The sequence below is a fragment of the Branchiostoma belcheri genome, unplaced genomic scaffold, assembly GCF_001625305.1.
Source record: "Branchiostoma belcheri isolate BF01 breed outbred unplaced genomic scaffold, Haploidv18h27 scaffold12, whole genome shotgun sequence".
Classification (NCBI taxonomy): domain Eukaryota; kingdom Metazoa; phylum Chordata; class Leptocardii; order Amphioxiformes; family Branchiostomatidae; genus Branchiostoma; species Branchiostoma belcheri.
This window is the reverse complement of record NW_017802602.1, coordinates 4492216-4517940: the sequence shown is the minus strand read 5'-3', so window position 1 is coordinate 4517940 and position 25725 is coordinate 4492216. Positions and strand designations below refer to the sequence as shown.

General features: G+C 38.9%; 1 protein-coding gene across 1 annotated transcript; it reads right to left on the bottom strand.

Moving 5' to 3' along the window:
- Nucleotides 1–215: 215 nt before the first annotated feature.
- Nucleotides 216–19192, bottom strand: LOC109462714. Its single transcript, XM_019759272.1, has 25 exons — nt 19182–19192; nt 18572–18704; nt 17541–17601; nt 16732–16838; nt 15772–15857; nt 15293–15363; nt 14138–14265; nt 13380–13464; nt 12137–12420; nt 11618–11669; nt 11311–11445; nt 10246–10457; nt 9405–9538; nt 8983–9161; nt 7910–8055; nt 6977–7312; nt 6009–6151; nt 5708–5778; nt 5220–5374; nt 4082–4251; nt 3028–3199; nt 2423–2554; nt 1305–1487; nt 789–954; nt 216–409 (listed from the first exon to the last, which is right to left on the bottom strand). The coding sequence occupies exons 1-25, from the start codon at nt 19190–19192 to the stop codon at nt 216–218; spliced, it is 3546 nt and encodes a 1181-aa protein (XP_019614831.1).
- Nucleotides 19193–25725: the final 6533 nt, after the last annotated feature.

Below are 25725 nucleotides of genomic sequence, written 5' to 3'. Positions count from 1 at the left end.
TGTATTTCTACTACATGAAATTCCACTTGTATATATACATGTACATGTAACTTCTTTTTACACAAAACCCTTTGGTGCGCTGAAAGAAATTGGCCCAAAATGGACAAAGATCGGTGATACTTCGTTTCAATATCATACCCAGAGGATGGAAAATTTGGATGTAACTAACATGAAGCCCAATTCTATACATGATACATGAATATCATTGATATTCATCACCAATAAACAACAATGAAAGACAATACCTCTAAGGTGTTAAGGGCATTTTCAAGTTTTTTCTTTAACTCTGTCAGTCCAAATGTTTCCAGCAAGTCAAGGATCTGGCCAACTTTGATATCCTTTATGTTAAACCCTGCAAGGACTGGTCCAATTTCAGATATCCGTGGCAGGCCTAGACGATCTGCAAAATCTATAAAAAAAAAACAAGATGTAAAATGACTTTTGTACAACTTATAAAAAACAATAAAACACTAAGTCAGTCACTAAAAACAATAAAACACAAAAGGCTTAATGAAATTTCTATTAAGGTTGGATGATGTGCAACATTCTTACACTTTATCTGTTAGTATGTAAAATACACATTCAACAAGTTTCATGATTTAGATCTTCTATACCAGATATCAATCAATCAATCAATCAATCAATCAAACAAACTTTATTACACAACAATTGTAACCAGTACAATGTATGGCAAGCTCTTCAGAGTTACCACATATCTAGCTGATATCTACTCTAATGTTACTGTAATGCTTGTATAAGTATCTTATTTTAATGTGCTTTTTACAAACCATCTGCTCTCTGTTGTAGTGCTGTTATGAAGGGTATGTCTCGTTTTTTCCTGTTGCCAGTCGGAATGGGTTGCAGACCGGATACATCTGGTTCCTGGCCACGTGCTGGTGTGGTGTCATTGTCCTTGGGTCCTTTTGTCAGTGATCCTTCTGCAAACACTTTGAACTAGAAGAAAAGAAAGTTGACATACAGAACAACATTTGGATACCAACTTACCCTACCTTTCAAAATCTCTATTTGGAGTGTAGACAACTTTTGAAGAATTTCAGAAATAAATTCTAAAAATCTCTTTTATGGTCTGTTAAAAATTAGCCTGGTTACCAAACCTATTATAGCTCTCGAGTCCTACATCCTCTTCTATTTGCGGAGAGGATGTATTACTCGGGAGCTATCAATAGGTTTGGTAACCAGGCTAGTGAAAAATTTCATATGACATATCCACTGCTAAAGTCTAAACGATGAAAGCACAATGTTGAGAAAAAGGCATCACTTTACAAAATTTCTGCAAAACATACCAGTAATTTAACAAGGTAATCATCACACTCTTGAATCCACTGTGGCTTAGGCATAATCCTCTTCTCTAGGTATCGAGTTGGATCTATGTACTCAGTTGTTCCAACTTTTCTCATGGCCAGGTGGATGCTGTTTGGGGTACATCCAGATGATGTGGCACGTCCCAGTGGCTCTCCTTTGAATACCTATTTTCAGGTATAAAAGATACTGTATAATTATACAGTATATTTATGTTTATTGAGGTTTATTGAGGAAAAGCTCTCCTAATCAAAGGAAAACATAATATATATCAAATTGAATATAATTTTTGGTTCCTGTAACAGTGGGGGGTTTATAGGCGCTACCAACTGACCCGGCCGACGGGCCTAGACCTATTCGGCCGAGTGGTTAGAGTGTCTGCCTGTGGACTGGTGCCCGGGTTTGGTAGTGGGTTCGAACCCCGGCCCAGGACCAGTGGGTTTTTATCTGTTCCTCCTGTTTCTTACAGTGGTTCCCGCACCGGCCATGGGAGTTTTGGCAAAGAGTGCCGCTCCAGTGATATCGAATTCGGAAGATTCGAGGACGAAATTCAATCTTGAAAAGGAAAGGGGGAGTAGTGTAACAGTGGGGGGTTTATATGCGCTTCCAACTGACCCGACCGACGGGTCTAGACCTTTTCGGCCGAGCGGTTAGAGTGTCTGCCTGTGGACTGGTGCCCGGGTTTGGTCGTGGTTACGAACCTCGGCCCGGGACCAGTGGGTTTTTATCTGTTCCTCCTGTTTCTTCTTCTTCTTCTGTTAGTAACACTAACCTGAACCTGGCTGTCTCTCTCTACATGGTAACAGGTGTTGGGTTACATAATTTTATAGCAGGAGGGATTTAGACTCCTGTCACCATATATGTGAATATGTTTGAGTAATAAAGAAAGCAGCAGACCATATGCATGGGAAGGTTAACATAATTTTATGTGTTTGGTTTGCAAATGTTACCTTTAATTTCTAGTCTTTTACATGTCTCTTTAGATGTCTTTTTCGATGTCTCTTTAGATGTAAAATTCAGTATAACATAATGATGTCCAAACAAGCAATTCTGAGTTATACAACTCTGACATGCATTGTTCATTGTAGCAAAAATGAATTACCTTCATCCCATCTTTTCCACTGTTAAGGCTGACTGAGCTAAGAATGATTTCAATGCCGTCGAGTTCATCTGCAACAATGGAGATTTCATTGGCAGCCATGACACTGACGTCTCCAGTGAAGGGAACAACAATCTGTCAAAAGAGTAGCAAAGTGTGTCACACTCAGTCTGTTACTATAATCTACATCCTTGCAATTCTTTGCACTTTGGTAATAAATGTAGAGTTCAACATAGTTACAACTCTAAAAAGTTACAACTAATGCTGTGTTTGCATGCCTGTATATGTGTGTGTGTGTGTGTGTGTGTGATCATCACTCGACGATGGACAAATTCCAAAAGGATGGTCCCAAATATCAGTGGTGGTCATCAAGTAAACAGGATACCCTGTAGAGATTCACTCTGATCACAACATGACTGTTACTGAAAGTAGATGACAATTGGCTCAACAGTGAACGCAGTACGTGCTGAACATGATAGACCATAGTTTTTATTGTTTCTATTGTCATTTAAGCCAAGACCGCATTAAAAGTTGCAGATGCCATCCAGCAGTCAATCTTCCCTGACTTTAAGTTTGTTCTGTCACCTTAACACCTTGTAATGTTTTACCTCTGCATTACTGCTAACTTCCAGATCCACACCTCGATGCCCGTATCTCCCTCTGGCAGTGCTTGGATAAAATCCATTGCCGCAATTGTCTGATTCCAGCAGTTTCTTAGGAAAGTCCTTGTGTATTTTTGGTCCAAATATTTTGCTGATCAAGGTCCTTGCAGCAGTATACCTTTATAGGAGGAACATAACAGAATAATTAATGGCATACCAGACACTAAATTCATATGAGGTCAAAACTTAGAGTGGAACATACATGTAGAGCCTTATCTAATCAAGTTAGGTTTAAGAAATAATGAATGAGCACCTGATTAAATCATTTTCTAACAGAACTGATTCAAAGAATAGAAAAGTTGCTTTTGTTTGTTACCAACTAGAAGTCAAAGTCCAGTACTTAGTAACATTTTGTACATCAGACATGAACAGTTGCAAGACCCAAGAATCATCTATAATGTACATTTTGCTCATTTTAAGTTCCATAGATTGCAGCATATGTAAATATTCTAAATAAGACTAATCATGTTGAATATAAGTTAGGTTAGGTTAGGTTGGGTACAGAGTCAAGCTGCAAGATTCTTTATGAACAACTATGAAAGAGGTGCTAGTGTCACGGAAATGAATAGTAACCTACAGTGGGTCTCATTGGAAGACAGAAGAAAAATGTCCAAACTACATTGTATGCATGATGTACAAAAATGACTAATAAACTGGTGGACGTCTTAACTATTAAGTACCTAATGCCAGCCCAGAAGAGGACAAGAAATAGCCATGCCTTAAAGTACCAGAGCTATCAACCAAGGATTGAGGTGTTCAAGAATTCATTCTTTCCTAGAACTATTGCAGAGTGGAACTCACTGTCACCAAGTACAGTAGGGGCATTGTCATTAGATAGTTTTAAACAATGTCTAGAGTTAGAAGTTCAAGGGTTAGGTGTAACAAGTCGATCACTGTAATATAGCTAGCTGCCACCGCGCCGCGTGCCTGCGAAGCTGGTATGTTATGCCGAAAGGCGGTTATACCGGCTATACAGATACAGATACAGAGGTTAACTCACGCTTGTTTGACAGTTGTGTATCCAGTTTTCACAGCATTTATCGTCTTCACAACTGATTCATAGGTGGACACAAAAGGAGCCGCCAACTCCTGTATAACCTGCAGTGGGCCACTGATGAAGGTGTTCAGAGAGGCAAGGAGTTCCTCTTTAATTTGCTGTCGAATCACATTCTAATAATATGAAGATAAAGATAACTTTGATTAAAAACAAGAAAAATGCAACACATGGGTCATGAGTGTGGGTAGCTTAGAATAAAATGACATTATAGCTATTATGCAATATATTCTGAGCTCCAAAATAATACAAAATGCTGTTTTTCATTACCATTTTGCAAGATGTATAAAACGTTTAGCTCATTACATGTAAGTCCCAAATTTCTTTTAATGTGTATACCTTTCAATGTGTATACCTTCCAATTTGAAAGTATGGAAGCTAAAAATTGGTATACTGTTACAATTCTGCTATCTTTAATTCCAGCAAGGCTTGCACTAAATTCACCTAAGAAGTGAGAAAATTGAATTTTATCTGTAGTGTTACATGTAGCTATTTTACAAAGCATGTATATTACAGGGACCCCAGAAAGTGCAAAATGGAACGAAATGGAACGAATTGAAACGAAATATGTATGAAGGAAAGCCGTTAAGTCATTTGTGCGTGGGAACGGCGATGCTAGTGTCCGCTCGACGTCCAAATGGCAACGTTAAGATAGATGGTATTCTTAGAACCGCAACGTTATAAGATCGATCAGGGTACGTTAATAATAAAGTGACCACAACGTTATAAGGTACGTTATAAAAACAATTAATTGAGTTTTGAGGTGAGCAGTCAAAGTGGGCTTCTTTGTGGTCTCTGTCTGCCCTAGCGGTATGCCCATGGGGAGGAATTTTATCACCAGCCGCGTCCCTTACATGTGCACAATGAAATGAAATAGATAGCAAAAACGCACTAACGTCGCCGTTCCAACGTACTTCATACATATTTAGTTTCATTTAGTTTTATTTCGTTCCATTTCGTTCCATTTCGTCCATTTCGTTCCATTTCGCACTTTCTGTACACCGATAACATGTATTACAATGAATAGTTTAAGCTAATCTTGATAGATTGAAGGAGGAAAAAGAGTTAATATGAAACTGCTGACCGCATCGACGCCAGTGAACTCTTTAAATATCTCGTCACCGCTGTGTTTCCCATTGAACCACTCAAATGCCTTCAGTACAGAGTCTTTTGCCGTCAGTACATCCTCCCAGATTTCTGTGATTACTGATTTGATGTCAAACCAGTACGGTCGCTGCCCTGTAGGTCAGGATAGACATAGTGTGATTGTTTGTTTGTTTGTTTATTTCGATCCCCATTAGTGCTTAAAAGCACTATTCTTCCTGGGGTCAATAAAATAAAACATAGATAACAAAACTTTGTACATAATGATGATTACATGTAAAATAATCGTAACAAAAAAGGAGAGGTCCCTATGTTCCTATATGTTGTCATGATAGCAATTATCATTATGATAGTATCTGGAGAATTAAAAATACAATGACTTAGTAATAAGTTACATGTAGTACACAGTGAATTTTACATTGAATACAATGGATTTTGGTGATACACTGTATGAAGAATGAGATTCACCTTTAGTGAACAAGCAGGCATCTTCTATCCGTTTCTTAGCATCAAGAACTGATGATATTGCCAGTTGAATCCTGAAAAAGGAAACAATCTTAATAAAGGAAGTTTTTCAAAGATGACACCAATATTAAGTCTTAAGAATGTTGCATATTTTTAGGAAAAAGTTGAGTTTCAATTGCCACAAAAAGGTATATGTTACAAAGTTTCCTATCCAAATTATCATAACTATCTATCATAATTATCTATGTATTAATATGTATATATATAGTGCTGATATCAATGTACATGAAGAAGTTGTGCTTACTTGAGAATTGCCTTCTGTATGTCTCCAAGAGCTGAAAGTGGTGACTTGAACAAGTTCTTTAGCGTGTTTACGACCATGTTAACTGCCTCCTTTATCTGCTCAATTGCCCATGGCAGGGTCACAGTGATAGCATCTGCAATGCTCTGCAACAGACGAGACAGAGATATTCTATTAGTAAGTAGATTTCAAAGTTTTCAAACAGCCTTCAATGCGACTTCGAATTTTAAAGTTATGAGTTGGTAAATGTTGATGAATATAGGAACTGTAATATCCAGTAGCATTGATAGGTGTTTGCCCTGGTATGGGACCCCAGAAAGTGCGAAATGGAACGAAATGGAACGAAATGAAACAAAATAGGTATGGAGAAAAGCCGTTAAGCTGTTCGTACATTGGAACGGCGTCGTTAGTGTCCGCTCGACGTGCAAACGGCAACGTTAAGATTGATGGTATTCTTAGAACCGCAACGTTATAAGATCGATTGGGGTACGTTGAGAATAAAGTGACCACAACGTTATAAGGTACATGTACGTTAACAATAAATTGAGTTTTGATTTGAGCAGTCAACATGTGCGGACGTGTTTGTGGTCTCTGTCTGTCCTAGCGGTATGCCCACGGGGAGACATTTTATCACCAGCTGCGTCCCTTGTATGTGAACAGAATGAAATGAAATAGGTAGCAAAATATAAGGAATGGAACTGTTTTAAATTTTTAATACAGAAGTGAGTGGTGAATAGATAATTATGATGTGTTCCATTTCGTTGCATTTTGATCCATTTCGTTCCTTTTTGATCCATTTCGTTCCATTTCGCACTTTCTGTACGCCTCTGGCCATTTCATATGTTTCGTACTCAATTAGAATTTACATTGTTAGCAACTCATCCCTGTGTATGTGTACAGCCACAAGGTGGAACCAAACAATTCACAGTTACTGTAATTATAACATTAAAACAGATTTGAGGGAGGCTTACATCATAGAACTTTGTCACGTCTGTTTTGATGTCTGTCACCAGTGCAGTCACCCTTCGTATGACGTTGGATACATCAGTGATGAAGTCGGGTGGGTCCACAATTTCTCCGATTGTCTGGATAGCTTTTTGTCCGATAGCGCGAAGGTCGTCAATCTTGAAGGGGATGTCATCAAATGCATCGGCGAACCGTTGGATTATTTTGGGAAATGACAGATCTGAAGTACTGTCAAATAGTTGTCGAAAGCTCTCAATTGTTTGTTTAATTGATCCAACGATATTGTTCACAACTGAATCCAGCAACTTGACAATGTTGAAAATGTCCTCGAAGTTGAACTCCTGTGTAAGGAAATGAGAAATTGTAAATGAAATATTACAAAATAATATAAACAATAACTAGCTATAAAAATATTCTGTCTATAGAATATATTCTAACTATAACAGATAATAACTTAACACTCAGATTAGTGGTATTATACCATTTCAAAAAAAATCCAACTACACAGTCATGTATCATCATGATAATGAAATTAAATACTAGAAAAGTAACATTTGCAGAGCAAATGCATTAAATGTTTACCAAGTTGACGTATATTGTCTGCTCTGTTAGTTCTTACTCAAATACACAACCATGGTCAGACAGGAGTATAAATCCCTCCTACTATGAAATTGCAACATTATGTACGTAACTCAACACCAGTTACCATGGTGAGAGACATAAAAGAATAAGGTCATTGGCCAGGTCAGAAGTCAGTGTTTGTAACAGAAGAAGAAGAAGAGGAAACGTAGCAAAAGCAATATGTTTTCCTTCGGTAAACATAATAAACCATTGACCTGTAAAAAAAGAGGGAGGTTTTGATTCTAGGACTGTTGCTTAGTTATAGTTGCAGATCTGGACATCCATGATAATGTTGTCTTTAAGTTAGTTCTTATTACCTGGAGAATGTTGATTTCATATTTAATGTGTCCTCTAAAGCAGAAGCGTACTCGTGCCAGATCTTGGTGGATACCCAATATGCCAATATTAGCCACTGCATATGCTTCGTCCAGAACATCAATTTTGAAATGCCCTTTCAGAGGTGCTGCATCAAAACAGAAGAAAATAGTGTCAGCAAGGGATACTCTCGATGTTTGGAGACCATTCTTTTGGAGAGAGATAATATTATCAGACAAAATCTCATTGCATGATTTAATGCCCTAATAAGGCCACACCAATTGAATTTCTTGGTTAACGGATTCGGCGCTTCATTTTTTTCTGATTTGCAAAAAAAATAAAAATTCAGAATCTGCAAAATGCTCATATTTTGCCCTGAACAGTGGAAAACAATCCTTTTCTTACTACTTGTAACAGTCATTCCATCTTTCAATGCAGTGGTATCATTAAAAGTTCAAAATTCATTTTAACAGTTTAAATTTTGAACCAGCCTGGTGTGTTGACTTTATGGCTCCTATTGTACCATTTTGGGCCATAATAGGTTGCCTAGGCCTGTTTTTATTTTTTATTTTTTGCACGCCCGCTCCATTATTTTTCTAGAAAAATCCGTTAACCAAGAAATTTAATTGGTGTGGCCTTATTAGGGCATTAAATCATGCAATGAGATTTTGTAGATAATATTATAGACGTACATGTAGCATAAATGTAGCACTTGTTCCTTCTACCCTTATACCTCAGTTATCTAACGTAGTGCATTTGGGTCATGTAGGGTGTGAATATGCAATAAAGTTCATTGTCATCATGATTGTAATTGTCATGATTGTACCCTTGGTTTGTAAAACATTATACATGTACTTGCAATAACTTGGAAAGCAATAGCAATAATACATATGCTCACATTTATGCTGCCATTTTGAAATTTACAAAATCCACTCTTCTTGTATTAGTAAGTAATTTTAAGTATTTTAATTATCTAATTCATTTACCATTGACGGCAAACAAGGAATATTCCGATATGCACAACAAATGATCATTTAATATTGGTCCTTTTCTGAATGTGCAAAATTACACATACCTATGTCTAGGTCCATTATGTTCCGAATAGTTAGTCCAAAATTAGCCCCGATCTTGCTCGATCCAACCTGTTTGTTCCACTCGTAACCCGGCAGTTGTAATTTGAATTGGATGCCATCAAAGATGCCTCGCTTCAGTCGTGAATGATCCCTTTTGTTTAGGCCTGTTATGTTTGTCAATCTGAATCAAGAAAAACATTTTTGTTTGATATGCAAAGCATTCTCCTAATTAAGAACAAGGTCAAATAGTCACAAAGAATTGGATCATCTAATATCATTTTGTAATATTTTCTAAATGAACTAACTGGGCATTAAACTATTAAGTTAGAGCAGCTTCTTAAATATTATGTAAAACATTGTGACACAAAAAAGCACATCATGAAATGTTTTATGTGTTATCAGGCTCTGGCAAAATGTTGCTTACCCTCTAACAAGGTGGTACTGGATGTCACTTATTGGCACAGCCTTGGGATGTCTCCTGTACTCTAAGAGAGCATCATAGCGGACGTGGTCTTCATGGTTGTTGTCCAGGGCAATACTGAGCAGCATTGATGCAGCCTGTTATACAAAACATTGAAATATCAGTTACTACGTCACTTAGGTCAGAATCAGTAGCAGTGAATGGACTGAAAGCAAAATGGCATACATGTACATGTATATAAAGCCCCGGCCACAACCTGCCATGCATGATTTTTGTCTGTACGCTTTTTTGGGAGACCACGTTTGCTACGTTTTTCTGAAAACATGGTGAAGGAGTGGCGTTGACGCACGTCACTCGCATGTCATTAGCACGTCACTCGCACAGTTGCGCAAGGTGTAAGAGTGTGGTCTGCACGCCAAGTATTGCCGTGAGCGTTCGTTGAGCAAGTGGTGAGTGAGTTGTACATGCTTACAACGTACGATCTCTGTGCGATTGCAACTTTACCGTAAGGAGGCCGCACCTACACATGTGTCGTATGTACGGTGTACGGTACGCACGGGGCACGCGCGTTGCCCGTACTCGCACGTATGGGTGGTGAATCCGCAGACCGCACGTAGAAAAAGTTTTACATGCACACTTATAAAGTTCTACGGCGTGTCTGCGTGCTCCTAAATCCGTAGGATTCCGTACGGAGGCGGTACTCACCACGTACGGATCCCCTACATTTGCCCACGTTTTTGCATGTAGACAATACGCAGAAGCACGTACATGCGTGCAAGCAAACTAGTACTAGTCAAATAAATAATCACAAAGACTAGGGGATGCTACAGATCCAAGAACATACATCTTCATGATGGTAGTTAGCGATTGCTGCTGCACCCCTCCTCCTAAGCAGCTGTGGTGAGTCGGTGGTGTTGATGTAAGAAAGGATGTGGTGGTAGGACCGGTCCAGACCAGCATTTCCCAGGGACAGGAGTAATGTAGCTTTCCTCTGCTCGTGGTGATATTCGTGTGTTCCGGTTTCAGCTGATCGAATGGTCCTATGCTTCTGAGGATCTAAGTGAGTAAGTTAAGACAGAAAACACTCATGAACTAGAATGGTAACATTTGCAAAACAAATACATAATGTTTACTTTGAAGTTCGCATATGGTCTGCTCTGTTGATTTTGGCTTACTCAAACACATTCATATATATGGTCAGACAGGAGTCTGAATCCCTCCTGCTAGCTATAACAATTGCAACATGATGTAACCCAACACTAGTTACCATGGTGACAGACGTCTGGTTCAGGTCACTGACCTTGTCGGTTTGGAGAAGTAGAAGAGGAAGAGGAGGAAGAAGAGCAAAACAAAATTGTGTTTTCCTTCGGTAAACATAACAATGTTTGTATGGCAGTTTGTATATCAACATTATCAACCATACAATTGTACGGTCAAGCCTGCCCAAGATGGTCACCCAGGGAACTGAGGTAAAGTTGTGGTCGACTTTCTTGCCATTGGGCAGGTTGTGCCTTTTGAAAAAAAATTGGGATCAGGAGAATCTGACTATTATGGCCTGGTGGCCAGCTTGAAGAGGTGTCTGCTTGTGCTAAGATTTGCATGCTTCTAACCCATGCACTGTAGTACACTACCAGAGTATATTAGATGGTTACAGGTAAAACATTCTACTTTAATTTGTATCTTGCAGCCATGGAAAATCTGTATGAAGCTTGGAAGAAGCAGCAAAACATTCTTTACCCCTGAATGTTCACACAAGTCCACAATAAAGATTGAGCTCTATTAATATTAGACGTTAAACGGATAGTGAGTGAGTGAGTGAGTGAGTGAGTGAGTGAGTGAGTGAGTGAGTGAGTGAGTGAGTGAGTGAGTGAGTGAGTGAGTGAGAATATTACATTTGAATGCACTATACCATGCAGTTGGAGTTCTGTTTCCATTCTGGCAACAAGACGTTCTGCACGCACGGGATTTGTGGACTTCAGACTACCGGCAAGAGATCCAAGGAGCAGTGTTGCCATGGTTGTGATTTCTTTGGTGTCTTCATCATCTGTAACATAAAACAAACACTTTGCATTAATTCAGTTTGATGGAAGTGCATTTTATCTTTCAAGTGTTTAGCAACAAGTGAAGACTTTACAAAAGTAAAAAGAATACAAATATTCCTTTCCCAAAAGAGGTTGTGAATTTACTATAGTATAGAGAAACTGAATTTAAGTTACCTGAAAATTTAGCTCCTTGAAATACTAGGTCTTCCAGTGCATCAATAAATGTCTGAAAAAGAACATGAAAAAGACAATTGTACATTTAAGTGTACTGAACATTACTTGTATTGCAGGGTTAACCATTACAGGGCTCAAAATTAATTTTTGGGAATAGGTGCACTGGTGCACCCAACCTAAAAAATTGGGTGCACAAAAAATATTTTAGGTGCACCATATAAGATAAAAATTACCACCAAAAACTTAATCATGTTTATTTCAAGAAAATTACTATAACAATGATTGTATTATTTTTTCTGACACTTAAATGTTAAGAATATGCTGTAACATTACTACACATTCAACATCTTTACATACGTTAAACCTACGAAAATACTTGGGTGCACCAGTGCACCCACAGTAAAAAATTTAGGGTGCACAGCTCCAAATTTGGGTGCACTAAGGTGCACCATGCACCCAGTATTTCTAGCCCTGCATTATATATTGAGATTAAAGGTATTAGAATTTCACACAACTAACCAAGGGTGGTGGATTTGGTAGATTGACGAAATGAGAAAACAGTTTCTTCAGAAGACCTGCATCAGGGGGGTTCTTTAACAAAATTCTCTCGGTCAGAATTTTCTGTGTTTCGTTAAGAGCAGCAGCTCCAAATGCGTCAATGATGGCATGCATGTCTTCTGTAGTATTGGAATCTCTTGTGGGAAACTGGATGTATTTGTCTGCCACTTTTAAAAGATCCAATTCCTCAAGATGGTTGATGATAGAAACTAGTTGTTGGAAGCACTTAATTCGCTCTCTGGCATCTAAGAATTAAAAAAAAAATACACATATTCAACACAAAGAAATACATTGTATCCATAAGAAGAGTACACAAGAACATTAGGGCTCAAAATAGGGTTAGTAGTTAGTTGTCTGTTATTATTGGATCAAAATGCAGTGCATTTTTCATAGCAAGACAAAGAAACCTTCTTTTCATAGAAAGGCAAGGAAAATGACTGGTGCAGGTAAAGCTTTTAATTTCTATGCATAAAAAGTATTTTCATTTTCAACCCTAACATGTAATTATGAATAATTTCATGCTATTGAATTGGAGATATACATTCATTGCATGTAGTAAGTTTTGATAGACCCATACCAGCTTATGAGTAATCTTATTCTGCCATTCATAATACCTGGTACAATTGTTAGACTCTGACTTGACTTGTGTATTGCAAGGGTGTTTTATTGAATGACAATTTTTAAGGAGCTTATATGGAGAAAGGGCTTTTCCTATTACCTTCTTGGTTTTACAAAAAGGAGATGCTTGACATGTACCTTCAAGTTGGTAGCACCACACATGCCCGTAGCCAGGATTTTGAATGGGGGGGGGGGGTTCTTCCCACTGCCTGATGAGGGGACCAGCGAGTGGCTTCCCCGGAAGATTTTGAAAAATGAATGTTCTAAAATGGCATTTCGTGCATTTTCGAGAGGATTTCCAAGAAAAAATCAGAGATAAATTTTTATTCAATGACAAAGGGAGCAGTTTTTCTACGATTCCAGTCCATCTTTTCAAGAAAAATCTTGGACCTTTACATAAAAAGTGGACCAAAAAGTGGACATTAACATAAAAAGTTTGAACCTTCCGAACCCCCCCTGGCTATGGGCATGCCACACACCACACTAAAAATACAATGTTATAATACCCATGGTTGGATTCTACCTCTAGATATTTACACAATCAAGGCGTTTACATGTACATGATCTGTAATTGCATAGTACTTACATACTGGACGAACTTCGCGCATGCACGTGAGATTTCCCGTGATTTCCCGTGACACAGCATCCAGCGAAAACCTGATTTTAGGGTACTGGAAATAAAAGAAAAATAGAATCAAAGACATAGAGACGAAATGCTACTGTAACATTAAAATGCATTTCATCAAACTAATTTTCAAGTTATTACATTATAAGCTTTAAAGATGGTAATGAACATTGTGTTTAGAAGATATTATGAATGGACCTTCCTAACAGCTATAGAGGACTGGTATAATAAGAAAGACTATCAGGCCACACCAATTTAATTTCTTGGTTAACGGATTTTTCTAGAAAAATAATGGAGCGGGGCCTATATATAGGCATCCTATTATGGCCCAAAATGGTACGATACATGTAGGAGCCAACACATGAAGTCAACACAAAAGGCTGGTTCAAAATTTACACAATGAATTTTGAACTTTTAATGATACCACTGCATTGAAAGATGGAATAACTGTAACAACTAGGAAGAAAAGGACTGTTTTCAACTGTTCTGGGCGAAATTTGAGCATTTTGCAGTTGATTCTGAATTTTTTTTTTTTTTCTGCAAATCAGAAAAAAATGAAGCGGGCTAACCAAGAAATTAAATTGGTGTGCCCTCAGTATGTTGTAATATTTGTACAATTGATGTAAAACATGAAAATTATGTTGGACCATCAGGGTGGCACAAATATTGATGGACAGACATCTGATTAGGCTAATTAAAAATAATTAAGCTCTCCCCACCTCTGTAATATAGAGGGTGTCCTTCATCAAGTTGTCAGGAACTTTGAATTGGGCCTCTTCAGTTGGAATGGGGATGACATCTGTCAACTCCATTTTCCCACTTGAGAATGTGTGCATCTCTGGTAGATCTGAAATGGAAAGAACCCACAGTCAGGAACTTGCAGGGCTCGAAATACTGGGTGCATGTGCACCTTAGTCCACCCAAAATTGGAGCTGTGCACCCAATTTCTGTGGGTGCACTGGAGCACCCAAATATTTTTGTAGGTATTTTTGTACATATCAACTCTATAATAATATGCAGGATATTGTTGGCATCTACATTTTGTAAGTGTCAGAAAATAGTAAAATCTTGAAGTACTTGTTTAAGATTCTGGAGTTAGCTCCCATTTCAGATTCAAGCTCAGAAGAGGAGCAGTTAATGCCATAAACATTTAAGCTTAAAGGCCTCTACACATGTATATTCTAGGATCAAAAGAAAAAAGGCAATGCTTCAGTCATGTCTTGAACTTTAAAAAAGTAGGTTGCATCACAACTTACCTGATTGTAATATCAAATTAACAGAGAAAAATCAACACCAAAACCCTACAAGAAGGACCTTAGACGGTTTTATTCTGTCTTGACCTACATGTAAGGCATGTTATGATGATGATCTTTCAAGTTGGTGTACTGACAAATGTGACAGAAAAAAATCTTGCTGGGAGTGACTTCTTCGCCACCCTACAACCACTATCTAGCTCTCACATAGGCACATGTTGCAAGCCTTGCGTTATTTTATCACTACTTCCACGGTAAATGCTCCGTGGAACTTCATTCGCTAGTGCCCCCACTTAGAAAATTCTCAACAAGGACACGTCTTGCCACTTCCACTGAAGCAAATCACCCTCTCTTCCCCATTCACCAGCTCTTAGGAGGAAGTTCCACGCTGAAAGCTTCTTTCCTAGAACAATATCACGTTGGAATAAGCTAACTCATGATTGTTTCCCCTATGAATATTAAACCTTAAACTCTTCAAGTCTAATGTCAAACATCTGTCCACACTGGCTGTACAGCAGTAACCCAAAAAAAATTAAGTGGCTCCCATGAGTCTTGTTTTGTGGTGACCGATGAAGTAAATAAAAAAAAATTTAAAAAAATGGTCAAGCTAAACATACTCACCAAAGCTGTCATCGCTCTCATAAGAGTGGCTTTCACCAAACCCAACTGGAATTGCAGTGGGGGGCTGAAAACTAGTTCAAGATAAAAAAAACTTAGAGAAGAAATTGTGGCATCCATTGTAAGTATAGTACGGAAATCATTTTGCTTTGACATGATCACATAATAATCAAATTTTTTAAGCCTATCATGCAAAAATTGATTTTTAATGCCACACAGTGATTCAGAATGGGAATAAATACAGTGTAGTGACAATGACAATGACAATGAACTTTATTGCATGTTCACGCCCTACACGGGCCAAATGCACTTAAGTTAAATAACTTGGTAACAAGAATAGAAGAAGCAATTCTTACATTCGTGTGCTATTTCTCTATCTACAGGATCTAACTACAGGATCTCTTCTCTCTTTTTGAAACATGTAGTAAAAGTTGTACAATTGCAGCTGTAAAACTAGTTAAATAATGTCAGCTGTTACTTACCCAGGTGCTATCTTCCTTGGAGCTGTAAACTTTTCATCAAGCATGATTTTTGTTGGAACCTGCTTCTCTTTGTGGTACCAGATTTGCTGCAATGAAATAGTCCATAATTTGTAACTTTCAAAGATTCAATACAATCGAATCAATCCGAATCTACATTGCCCTATTACATGGGAATTGAGTAAAGCTCCTAGCATTTAAATACAGCATTTCTACATACAGCACTCCAAGCATTTCTTAGGGCCCAATCTAATGGGAAACATCTATGGCATACATGTAAGTAAAGTATGATGACAGCTCAGTCATCCACATGCACCAAAAAAGATCATGACTTTTCATTTGCCCCCTCTAGCAATTCTGACAAGTACTGCAGTCTGTAGTAAGACTTGCTAGACATAGGCATGACTGTTGAATGTGTGGTGGGTGTGTACTGTTGGGACACAGCCAGGTGTCAAACAGACTACACATGATACATTGTGTTTGTGCCTTGGCAAATGACCCCCAGACAGCATGCCGTAGCCAGGATTTTGAATGGGGGGTTCTTCCAACTGAGGTTCCAAGGGGGGGTCCGGGGTCCCCTGGAAATTTTGAAAAATGAACCTTCTAAAATGGCATTTTGTGCGTTTTTGAGAGGATTTCAAAGAAAAAATCAGAGATAAATTTTTATTCAATGACAAAGGGAGCAGTTTTTCTACGATTCCAATATATCTTTTCAAGAAAAATCTTGGACCTTTACATAAAAAGTGGACCTTTCTTCCGACCCCCCCCCCTGGCTACGGGCATGGACAGGATCTATTGCCTATTTAAGCTCCTCCCCTTAATTATCCTTGGCGCATTTGTGCCCTCAAACACCTGTGTGACTCCCCAGGAATGTATTCATCTATTATCTTATAGAACATTTATGCATACCCTGCGGGATGGGTACAAAATGAGTGTGTGTTTAAACCCTGGCAGAAAAATTACCTTTTCATTTGAAGTCTCCGAATTTGGGACTGTGTGACCAAACTTCTTCCTTTTGAAAAGTAGCACCTCACCAATATTCTGTCCTTCATACTCTGCTTCATGAGTACCTGTATAGATATATATTAAGCATTTGAATAAAGTGTCGTACATGTAGTATAATCCCAAGGCATATCACTGATTTAGAAAATCTTCTCATTAGGCCACACAAATTTAATTTCTTGGTTAACGGATTCGCCCGCTTCATTTTTTTCTGATTTGTAAATAAAAATAAAAATTCAGAATCATGATCAGCTGCAAAATGCTCATATTTTGCCCCGAACAGTTGAAAACAGTCCTTTCATCCTAGATGTTACAGTTATTCCATATTTCAATGCAGTGGTATCATTAAAAGTTCAAACTTCATTGTTTAAATTTTGAACCAGCCTGGTGTGTTGACTTCATGGCTCCTATCGTACCATTTTGGGCCATAATAGGATGCCTAGGCCTGTTTTTATTTTTATTTTTTTCGCCCGCCCGCTCCATTATTTTTCTAGAAAAATCCGTTAACCAAGAAATTAAATTTGTGTGGCCTTATACTGATAACATCTAGAGAAGGTAAGTTTTTGTCAGGCAATGTCTTTCATATGCAACAAATCAACCATGAAAGCTAATTATTTCCAGTCTGGTAAGTTGCTTTCATCTTAGTAAACTGCACACAAACGCAAAACTGCCACGTCTATGTAAACAAATTATCCCTGCACCGATACACATGTGACATTCGACCTCTATACGTGTATACAGTTGTATATTCCAAACATAATATAAAATACCTTCATGTCCTGTCTCATTGACCAGGTAGCGCCACTGGTGTTTTCCTCCATGTTTCAGATCCTAAAGATTATGAGGAAAAAACAGTTGGAAGATATGAGAGAGGGCCTGCAAGGGGGGGTTCCGACAACGCTCTACGCTGAATTCGGAAACCCTCTATTACACATACGCTTTACGATAAATTCCAAGTGGCTACAACGCAGTACGTAGAATTAAAACGGCGAATACGCTCTACGCAAAATGCGAAGAGCAGTCCGTCTACGCTCTACGTAGAATTAAAACGGCGGATTACGTTCTACGGAAAAGGGCTTGCGGGCCCCCATGAGACAACAGTCAATTGTAGCCTGGTTACCAAACCTATTTGCGGAGAGGATGTTACAGGACTCAGGAGCTATAATAGGTTTGGTAACCAGGCTAAGTTATTGATGATCACTCTGGATTCAATGTGACAAAGGAGGTTTGGTTCAAAATAGAACCTCCTTGATTTATGAAATTCAATAATTATTATGATATTGCTTTTGAAACATAAGAGAAAAAAATAGAGACCATAACCAGGCCTCGAAATGAATTTTTTTACTATTGTCCTAGAATTGTCCCAAACATAGATTTTAATACGAAATAGGAAATACGTTTATGACGACAATAAGAAAATAACAACTGAATTTGTACAACTTGAAGTCCACTTTATTAGCATATGTCCATCATTTTTCCCAGACATGAAGGAAATACATTGTAGTATCATGGGAGCGGCACCATCTTCAAGGGGCCCCCCTCCCGACGTTTGGAATCCCTGATTGGTCAAATTTAAATGTTTGTCAGAGTATTAATATTATGGTCTGCTGGTGGCCCGCAGCAGGATGGATGGATCGCGTTCCTAAATGACGAATTTTCCAATTGCCCTGAAATTGTCCCGAAACGTAATTTGAGTTGTCCCGAGCTGAAAATTTAGTGTCATTTGACACTGGGACAATGTTAATTTCGAGCCCTGATAACAGAGCTTCAAAAAATCATTACAACTTACAAGAAAGCTCACCTGCAGCGAAGCATGCAGCCGTGAGGAAAATGTGCCAAGAAGCGCTTTCTTCTGTAAGACAGCAGACGACTTCTCATTCTCTGGGTACTGCACCTCAAGGATTTCTCCATTGTTGGACACGTTGAAGCTGAACCTATAGGATTGTTATCATAAGAGAAAAACAATTTATAGTGAATGTGACAATGACAGTGAACTATATTGCATGATATTCACACCGGTACCCTACATGGGCCAAATGCACTCCGTTAGATTAGATAACTGAGGTTCATGTATAAGGGTAGGAGGAACAAAACTGTGCCAATTGTCTATATCTACAAGTCTAGATCTCTTCTCTCAAAATTAAATACGCTTAGTTAAATCATTTCAGCCTGGAAAATTAGACAACTTGAAGAAAGTAAGGCCGTATCAATAATCAGTCCCATACATGTAGCTCTCGGTAAAGATTTAAGAATAAGAAATTACCTCTCTCTTAACCTCCTTGGGGAAACAGAAGTCAGGGAAAACAATTTTCAGTGGATATAAATACATGTATTCACTCGATGAAACTGTGTAGAACCAATACTGGTATGTTTCATACTTTTAGTTATTCTCAATACTTTCTAAGTTCAACATAGCAAACATTCTAAAACTGAAAAATCACACACCAGTTTGAAAGATCCACATTATCTTGCTTCTGGCTTGCTGTAGAAAAAAAATAAACAGATTATAGATGCATTTTCAGGCCTCAAAATTAACTTTTTTCCCTATTGTCCCAGCACTGTCCCAAAAATAAATTTTGATTGTCCCGAAGTGAGGATGAACTGTCTCAACCTCTTTTTTGGGAGTATTGTATGACTTCAACTTGAAGTCAACTTTAGTTTGCTTAAATTCACTCCCAGGTGCACTATAATTGCAGAATAGACAGGAAATTTGGAGGGAATCCAAATGCTGGGATATGTGCCTGATAAACAAGAAAAAGGGCAAACATTCTGATGTTGATTATTTTTCTATTGTCCCAAAAATGTCCCAAAGTGTCTTTTTAGTTGTCCCAGCCTAAATTTTGGTGGTCAGTGGCCATTGGACCACCTTTAATTTCGAGCCCTGATTTTACAGAGAACTTAAATAGCAAAATTGTAAAACCGCCCTTTTAGTTATAAATTTTATTCTAAATTACTGTATATCAAATCAGAAGTTTTCCACTTGCCTCCAGGGTTGTTGTCAATGAAATGACGGAAGTTCTTTACTTCAAATTTGCAAAGACGATTCCATTTGTCCCCTCCAATAACATTGATGTTGATCTGTTGGAATAAAACACTTATCACTTAGTGCTTTGCATGGAACATAGGTCAGAATTAGGGCACCCCCCGTTACATAACTAACGTATGATGTAGACATTGTAGTAAATGATCATTCTCAACTGAGCTGAAGCATGGTGCTTTTTCAAATAACTGTAAGAAACAGGAGGATCGAGTAGAAACAGATAAAAGCCCTGGTCCCGGGCCGGGGTTCGAACCCATGACATCCGATCCCAAGCACCAGTTCAGACTCCGACGCTCTAACCACTCAGCTAAAAGGTCTAGACCCCTCGACCGGGTCAGTTGGTAGCGCCTATAAACCCCCACTGTAACAGTAACTACTAAACTAGTGCAATGCTGAGCTTTGGTACAGCTCACATAGGTAGAGAGCGCAGTTTTTTCGACACCCCTTCTTCATAAGTGTGTTGGGTTCTTTTACGAGCATATAAAGTAACCCCAACTCTAGTCACTTGTATAAACAAATGCTGCACCACTCAAAGTCAAGTGAGCACATGTACAGGACGCTAACGGGAGGGGTCCTAATTCCGACCTATATTCCATGCAAACGCACATACTTTTGGTAATAGTTTATCTGACCAAAAACCGTCGCAACACGAGCTACAATATTGACAGGTAACGATCACAATGATTTAAGCTACACAGCTGTGTATTTCACTTCAGTGTAGCGCCTTGCACCCAAGCGTAATGGTTCGCGAAACGCACGGCAGGTTTTTGGTCATTTTGCCGGTGGAACATTCTATCGCAACAGGGGTACCCTAATTCCGACCCAGTGTTTAACACAGGTCGATCTGAGAAGAGAGTTTAGAAATTATAATACACAAATTATGACTGAAACAATCTACAACTGTTTTTCTGTCCCAAACAAGTAATCTTTTTACGATTACGCGACTTGCTCCAAAGTGGCTGTTTGAAAAGCAAAACCTGCATTTTTGACACGCTTGTCAACCCCCGAACAAGCGTCAAATTCACACAGATTTTTCACTCGTCTTTTGTCGGAGTGTAGGAACTAAAACAAACTTTGTGAGATTACCGATATCAACACAAAATCTTTGTCCATTCTTGTGGTTATTTTGAGGCACGTGCTCCCATGCATCATAAACGCTGCAACAAGGATTTTTCAAACTAGTACGGTATTAGGGATGGGTCGGAATTAGGACACCCCCCCCCCCGTTACCGTTAAGTTAATATATAGCAAGGAGGTTTACAATCCTCCCTGGTAACGGTTTAATATAGATTGGATCTTAATTTACTCCTAGAAGGTACTGTGGGAAACGTAGAATACTGTTTATTTAATAACGCAACTTTTACAGTGTGACGATAGATTTCACACTACAGTGCTCCGCCGATGGAACAATGACGTTATCTTGTCGCCAACTTCTCTCAGTCTGCCTATTTACCGGAAAACACCAGAAAGCACCAGAAAACATATATAAGAGGCTTAAATCTACCGGAATAAACCCTGCATTGATGTCAGATAATACCCCAAATTGCTGTATTTTGGCATAACTTATATGTAGCCCAGGGAACAAGGAATCACTGAATAATGAATCGGCAATCGGCAACCCGGCCAGTCGCCGGGTTTCCGGAAAAGGCTGTGCTGTGCATGTGCATGTGCTGTGCCCCTCTTCAGGGCCCCAAGCCATCACATGTTAAAGGGGCATTATGTGACTTTTTGACAATACAAAAAGTATATTTTCCATTCTTTTCTTTACATAGGACGTTGACTTAACCCTTTAGTGTTCCAGAATAATACGCAGCAACAAAAATACAACATCCTTGCTCCTTATGAGCTTACAAAACTCTGAATGATCTTCTATTCAAACCTCTGGCCACACCGCACAGACATGTATGGTTAGTCTCCTGCAGGTAAGCTGGACCCTCTATGGCCGGCCAACTCCTCTGGCCAATGTTGTTCCCCTTAGCCAATTTCTACTATTTATTCAGCCTGCAAAGGAGTCTGGTGGAGACTAACATATGGTATTGTCCACATATGGTACATGTACCTCCCAGTGGGGCGTCAGTTGACAGCTTTGTACAAATTTCTGAAAGACCTCATCATTTACCAGATTTTTTATCTCTTTTGAAGGGATAATGGCACAGTTTATTGATACCCAATAAGATACACTAAGTTGATAATCATATTCCGCTTCATGTCAAAGATATGAGTGTTTCCAATTAAGAAGTCAATCTTGTGACATGTGCTCCTGTCTATCTATCCTGTCATGCCCGACCAATTAGCCACACTAGGGGGGCCAACCACTGCCTGTTGTTGTTGTTGTTGTTGTCCTGAGCAAACCGGTGGCACCGGGAACTGAACAAGAACTGTTTGAACGCACAAAATATACGTCAGAAATGTGAAATAATGACACAAATGTGTTAAAAAGTGATAGTAACTGTTGATAACACCGAAATTTAGCATAATTAGAATATTTTAACATTTTTGCGTAAAAAGTTTCATAATGCAGCTTTAACATGTGATGGCTTGGGGCCCTGAAGAGGGGCACAGCACATGCACATGCACAGCACAGCCTTTTCCGGAAACCCCCAGTCGCCATGTTTGTATACATATCGTAACGCAATATGTTTGTTTAGCGCGATGACAGAAGAGCAGTGAAATGTACTTAGATTAAAATTTATTTTATACTTTAACATTGCAATTTGTTGTATTTTGTCCATAACATAACGTGGCCCATGCCAGGGAACAAGAAGTCTCTACAAAATTAACGCGGTCATGTTTGTTTACGTAGCGTATGGCAGGTTTGCCTCCGCCGATTCATTAAGACTAAGTAGTTTCTTGTTCCCTGGTCTACATATGAGTTTTCTTATGCCAAAATACAGCGACTTGGGGTATTACCTCATCAATGCAGGGTGTATTCCGGTAGATTTATGCCTCCTATATGTGTTAATCCGGTGCTTTCCGGTGTTTTCCGGTAAATAGGCAGACCCAACTTCTCTTGTTGACAAATTGAAATTTCAAGAGACCTGTCCACTTACTAGTACTTAGTACGTACTTGCAAAGTTCTATCATGATCTGTTTAGTCCTCGCAACACGTTTTGAGCTAAGAAGTTATGAAACATTTGGAACATGGAAACGGAAGATTCATCTAGTTTTCTAGTGTCTTTCTAAAGATAAAGATAGGATAAAATCAATGGTGGGATGGGAGGGGGGTGAAATCCGCACCGTTATAAATTTTGCGGCCGTACTCTGAACGCGTCTTTCTCGCACTCCTCACTTCAAAATTATCGAGAGAGTTAGAGAAGTCATCACAATATTAATATACGAAATGCAGCTATCAGACCTACGTTGTCTATGCAGACAGAAAGCGTATGGAAACTCACAACTCTTCTTTCGTAACTTACTTTTCAGGGCCGCCATCTTGGAAATATAAAGTTGCCGCGATTAGGCCAAAACAAGTAATTTTTATGGATGACATCAAATACGCATCAATTTTCGCCTGATTTGGGGGGAAAATCAAGAAATTGTTTTGCCCGAAAGTGCTCAACAAGCCGAAAATGGGCAAATATGTTGAATGCCGGCCTATCTGTCTATAGTAGCTGCCCATGATGGAACGGCTAGCCGTTTTGCTAGAATTTCAGTGATATGCTGTTTTTTCACCTCAATTCTTGTTCAATGTTAATAAGGCTTATTATCTCAAAATTTAAAAATAAAAGAATCTTGTTTTTTTGCTCGCCTTTGTTTGTTTTTCCCTAAATTGGAGTTTGCTGCGGATGCCATCCATAAAATTTAGTACGTACTGTGGTCTTTAACATTAGGATGATACAAAAAGTCAATTTTCTGGTGATTTCTTGATAAAACAAAACTGCTCCATTGCAAATATCATTCAGAAAGTGGTGGTGCCAAAATTTTACTAGTGTCAGCTGTCATCCATGTTTGTTTACATTCTGGTAGTTTGTGGTGGTACCCGAAAATGAGTACGCTACCTGTAAGAATATGTGAGATAATTACACAAATATGTTATCACATGAAGACTTTTCATTTTTTTGTGAACAAATGTTACATAATGCCTCTTTAATGGTACTCTCCAAGCAGAGGTTTGGGTTTTAGCTTATTTTTGGCGTGTTTTCAGGCTTTTTTGTCGGGCTTTCTTTTACTAGTGCACATCTTTTTGTTCGGTCAGTGTAAATAAAGAAGATACCAGTGCAAAAAAAAAGAAAGCCCGAAAAAAATAGCCTAAAACACGTCAAAAATAAGCTAATACCCAAACCTCCACTTGGAGTAGAGTAATTAAATGCATATATGAAGTCAACAGAGGCAAAACGGCTATCCTTTCACCCTCTTGTTCGGGAGGTCGCCATGTTCGCAGTTTGCCTCGGGCTCTTCCTTTACCGAGAAAAACGGGGTTGATTTTATCCCCTAGCTCGTAGGGGAGGGACCTGAAACCCGGTGATCTCATTCAGGCCACAGGAGGTCAATTTTGGCGTGTTTTTAGGCTTTATTTGTCGGGCTTTCTTTTAGGCTCATTTTATTTTTTTCGGTCGGGGTAAAAAAGATACCAGTGCAAAAAAAAATAAGAAAGCTCGACAAAAGAGACTAAAAACACGTCAGAAATAAGCTAAAACACAAACCTCTACTTCCAGAGTACTTAAAATGCATATGCAAGCCTAAAGTCAACAGAGGCAAAACGGCCTAGCCTATAACCCGGCGAAATGTTCTCTCAGCGGACAAACTCCCTTGGCATGCTTATCTTTCTATTTGGCCGATTTCTACTCTTTCCAGCCGCCTCCCCAAGCCTGGTAGAGGCTAAAAACGTCATCATCATCGCATATAGGTCGCGCATATAGGTCGCGCTTGTTCGGGAGGTCGCCATGTTCGCAGTTTGCCTCGGGCTCTTCCTTTACCGAGAAAAACGGGGTTGATTTCATCCCCTAACTCGTAGGGGAGGGACCTGAAACCCGGTGATCTCATTCAGACCACAGGAGGTCAATTTTGTGAATGACCTTCGGGCGAAAGTATATTTCGAAAAACAAAAATCGAACATGGGAATGTAAATTTTGTAATTCAGTCTAAAAATAAAGGGCCATAAAGTGATACTGTGGTACCACACTGGGCTGGCCAGCTGCCTTCTACAACACAATTTACTCCCTACTTGTACAATTTTTCTATTTTTTTGAGGTCTTAAAAGTGTAAGGCTGGCCAAGAACCGTTTGCGACAAAGCGCGTAGATACAGGGACCTCGGTAGGCAAGAGTGACACGAACCCATGATACGAAGGTTCTGGGTTCAAATCCCTGGCAGGTCCCAGTGTCGTGCATTTAGGATCAAACAATGGTGGCACCGGTCAAAAAATAGATTTGGCTCATTTTTTGCACAGTGATAGTACTTGGTACATAACCCCTCAGAATAGCTTTCTTTTTGCTCAGAACCCCTTGTTGCCATGGCAACGGGCCAAAGAAGTTTTCAGGGCATTTGTCCACATTTTGGCATGTACAAAACATAGAAATTGGCTAACTTTAGGGCACTATAACTGATCAGTGCTTTAGCGTAACGACAAGAGCAAGATGTGCTGATCAGAGCAATGCCTAAACTTGTATAAAATAGCAGTAAAGCCAATGTTCAGTAAAATCTGAGGTCTTGGGCACTCTGAATACAATGCACTGTTTTAAGGGTGTAAAAAAACTGAAATTTTGCCCAACTTTGAAGCACTGTAAGTCCCAGAAGGGGAGGATGTTTTGTTTGAAATTTGCACTGCATAATAAACCACTCCAGAGGTATCAGATGCATGCTTGCAAAGTTTGGGTTCTTGTTTCGTTGCTACGCACTTGTCCTTTAAAGTGGGTCAGTTTTCATTATTTTGATAATATGTCATTTTGTGCTATTTTTAACTGACATAAGTTCCAA

Excerpts from the sequence above, each read along its gene's own strand:
- LOC109462714 (XM_019759272.1), bottom strand. Across the intron at positions 9,162-9,404 it reads CAGTACCACCTTGTTAGAGG|ATTGACAAACATAACAGGCC; the intron begins GTAAGCAACATT and ends TTCTTGATTCAG. Across the intron at positions 410-788 it reads ACTACAACAGAGAGCAGATG|ATTTTGCAGATCGTCTAGGC; the intron begins GTTTGTAAAAAG and ends TTTTTTTTATAG.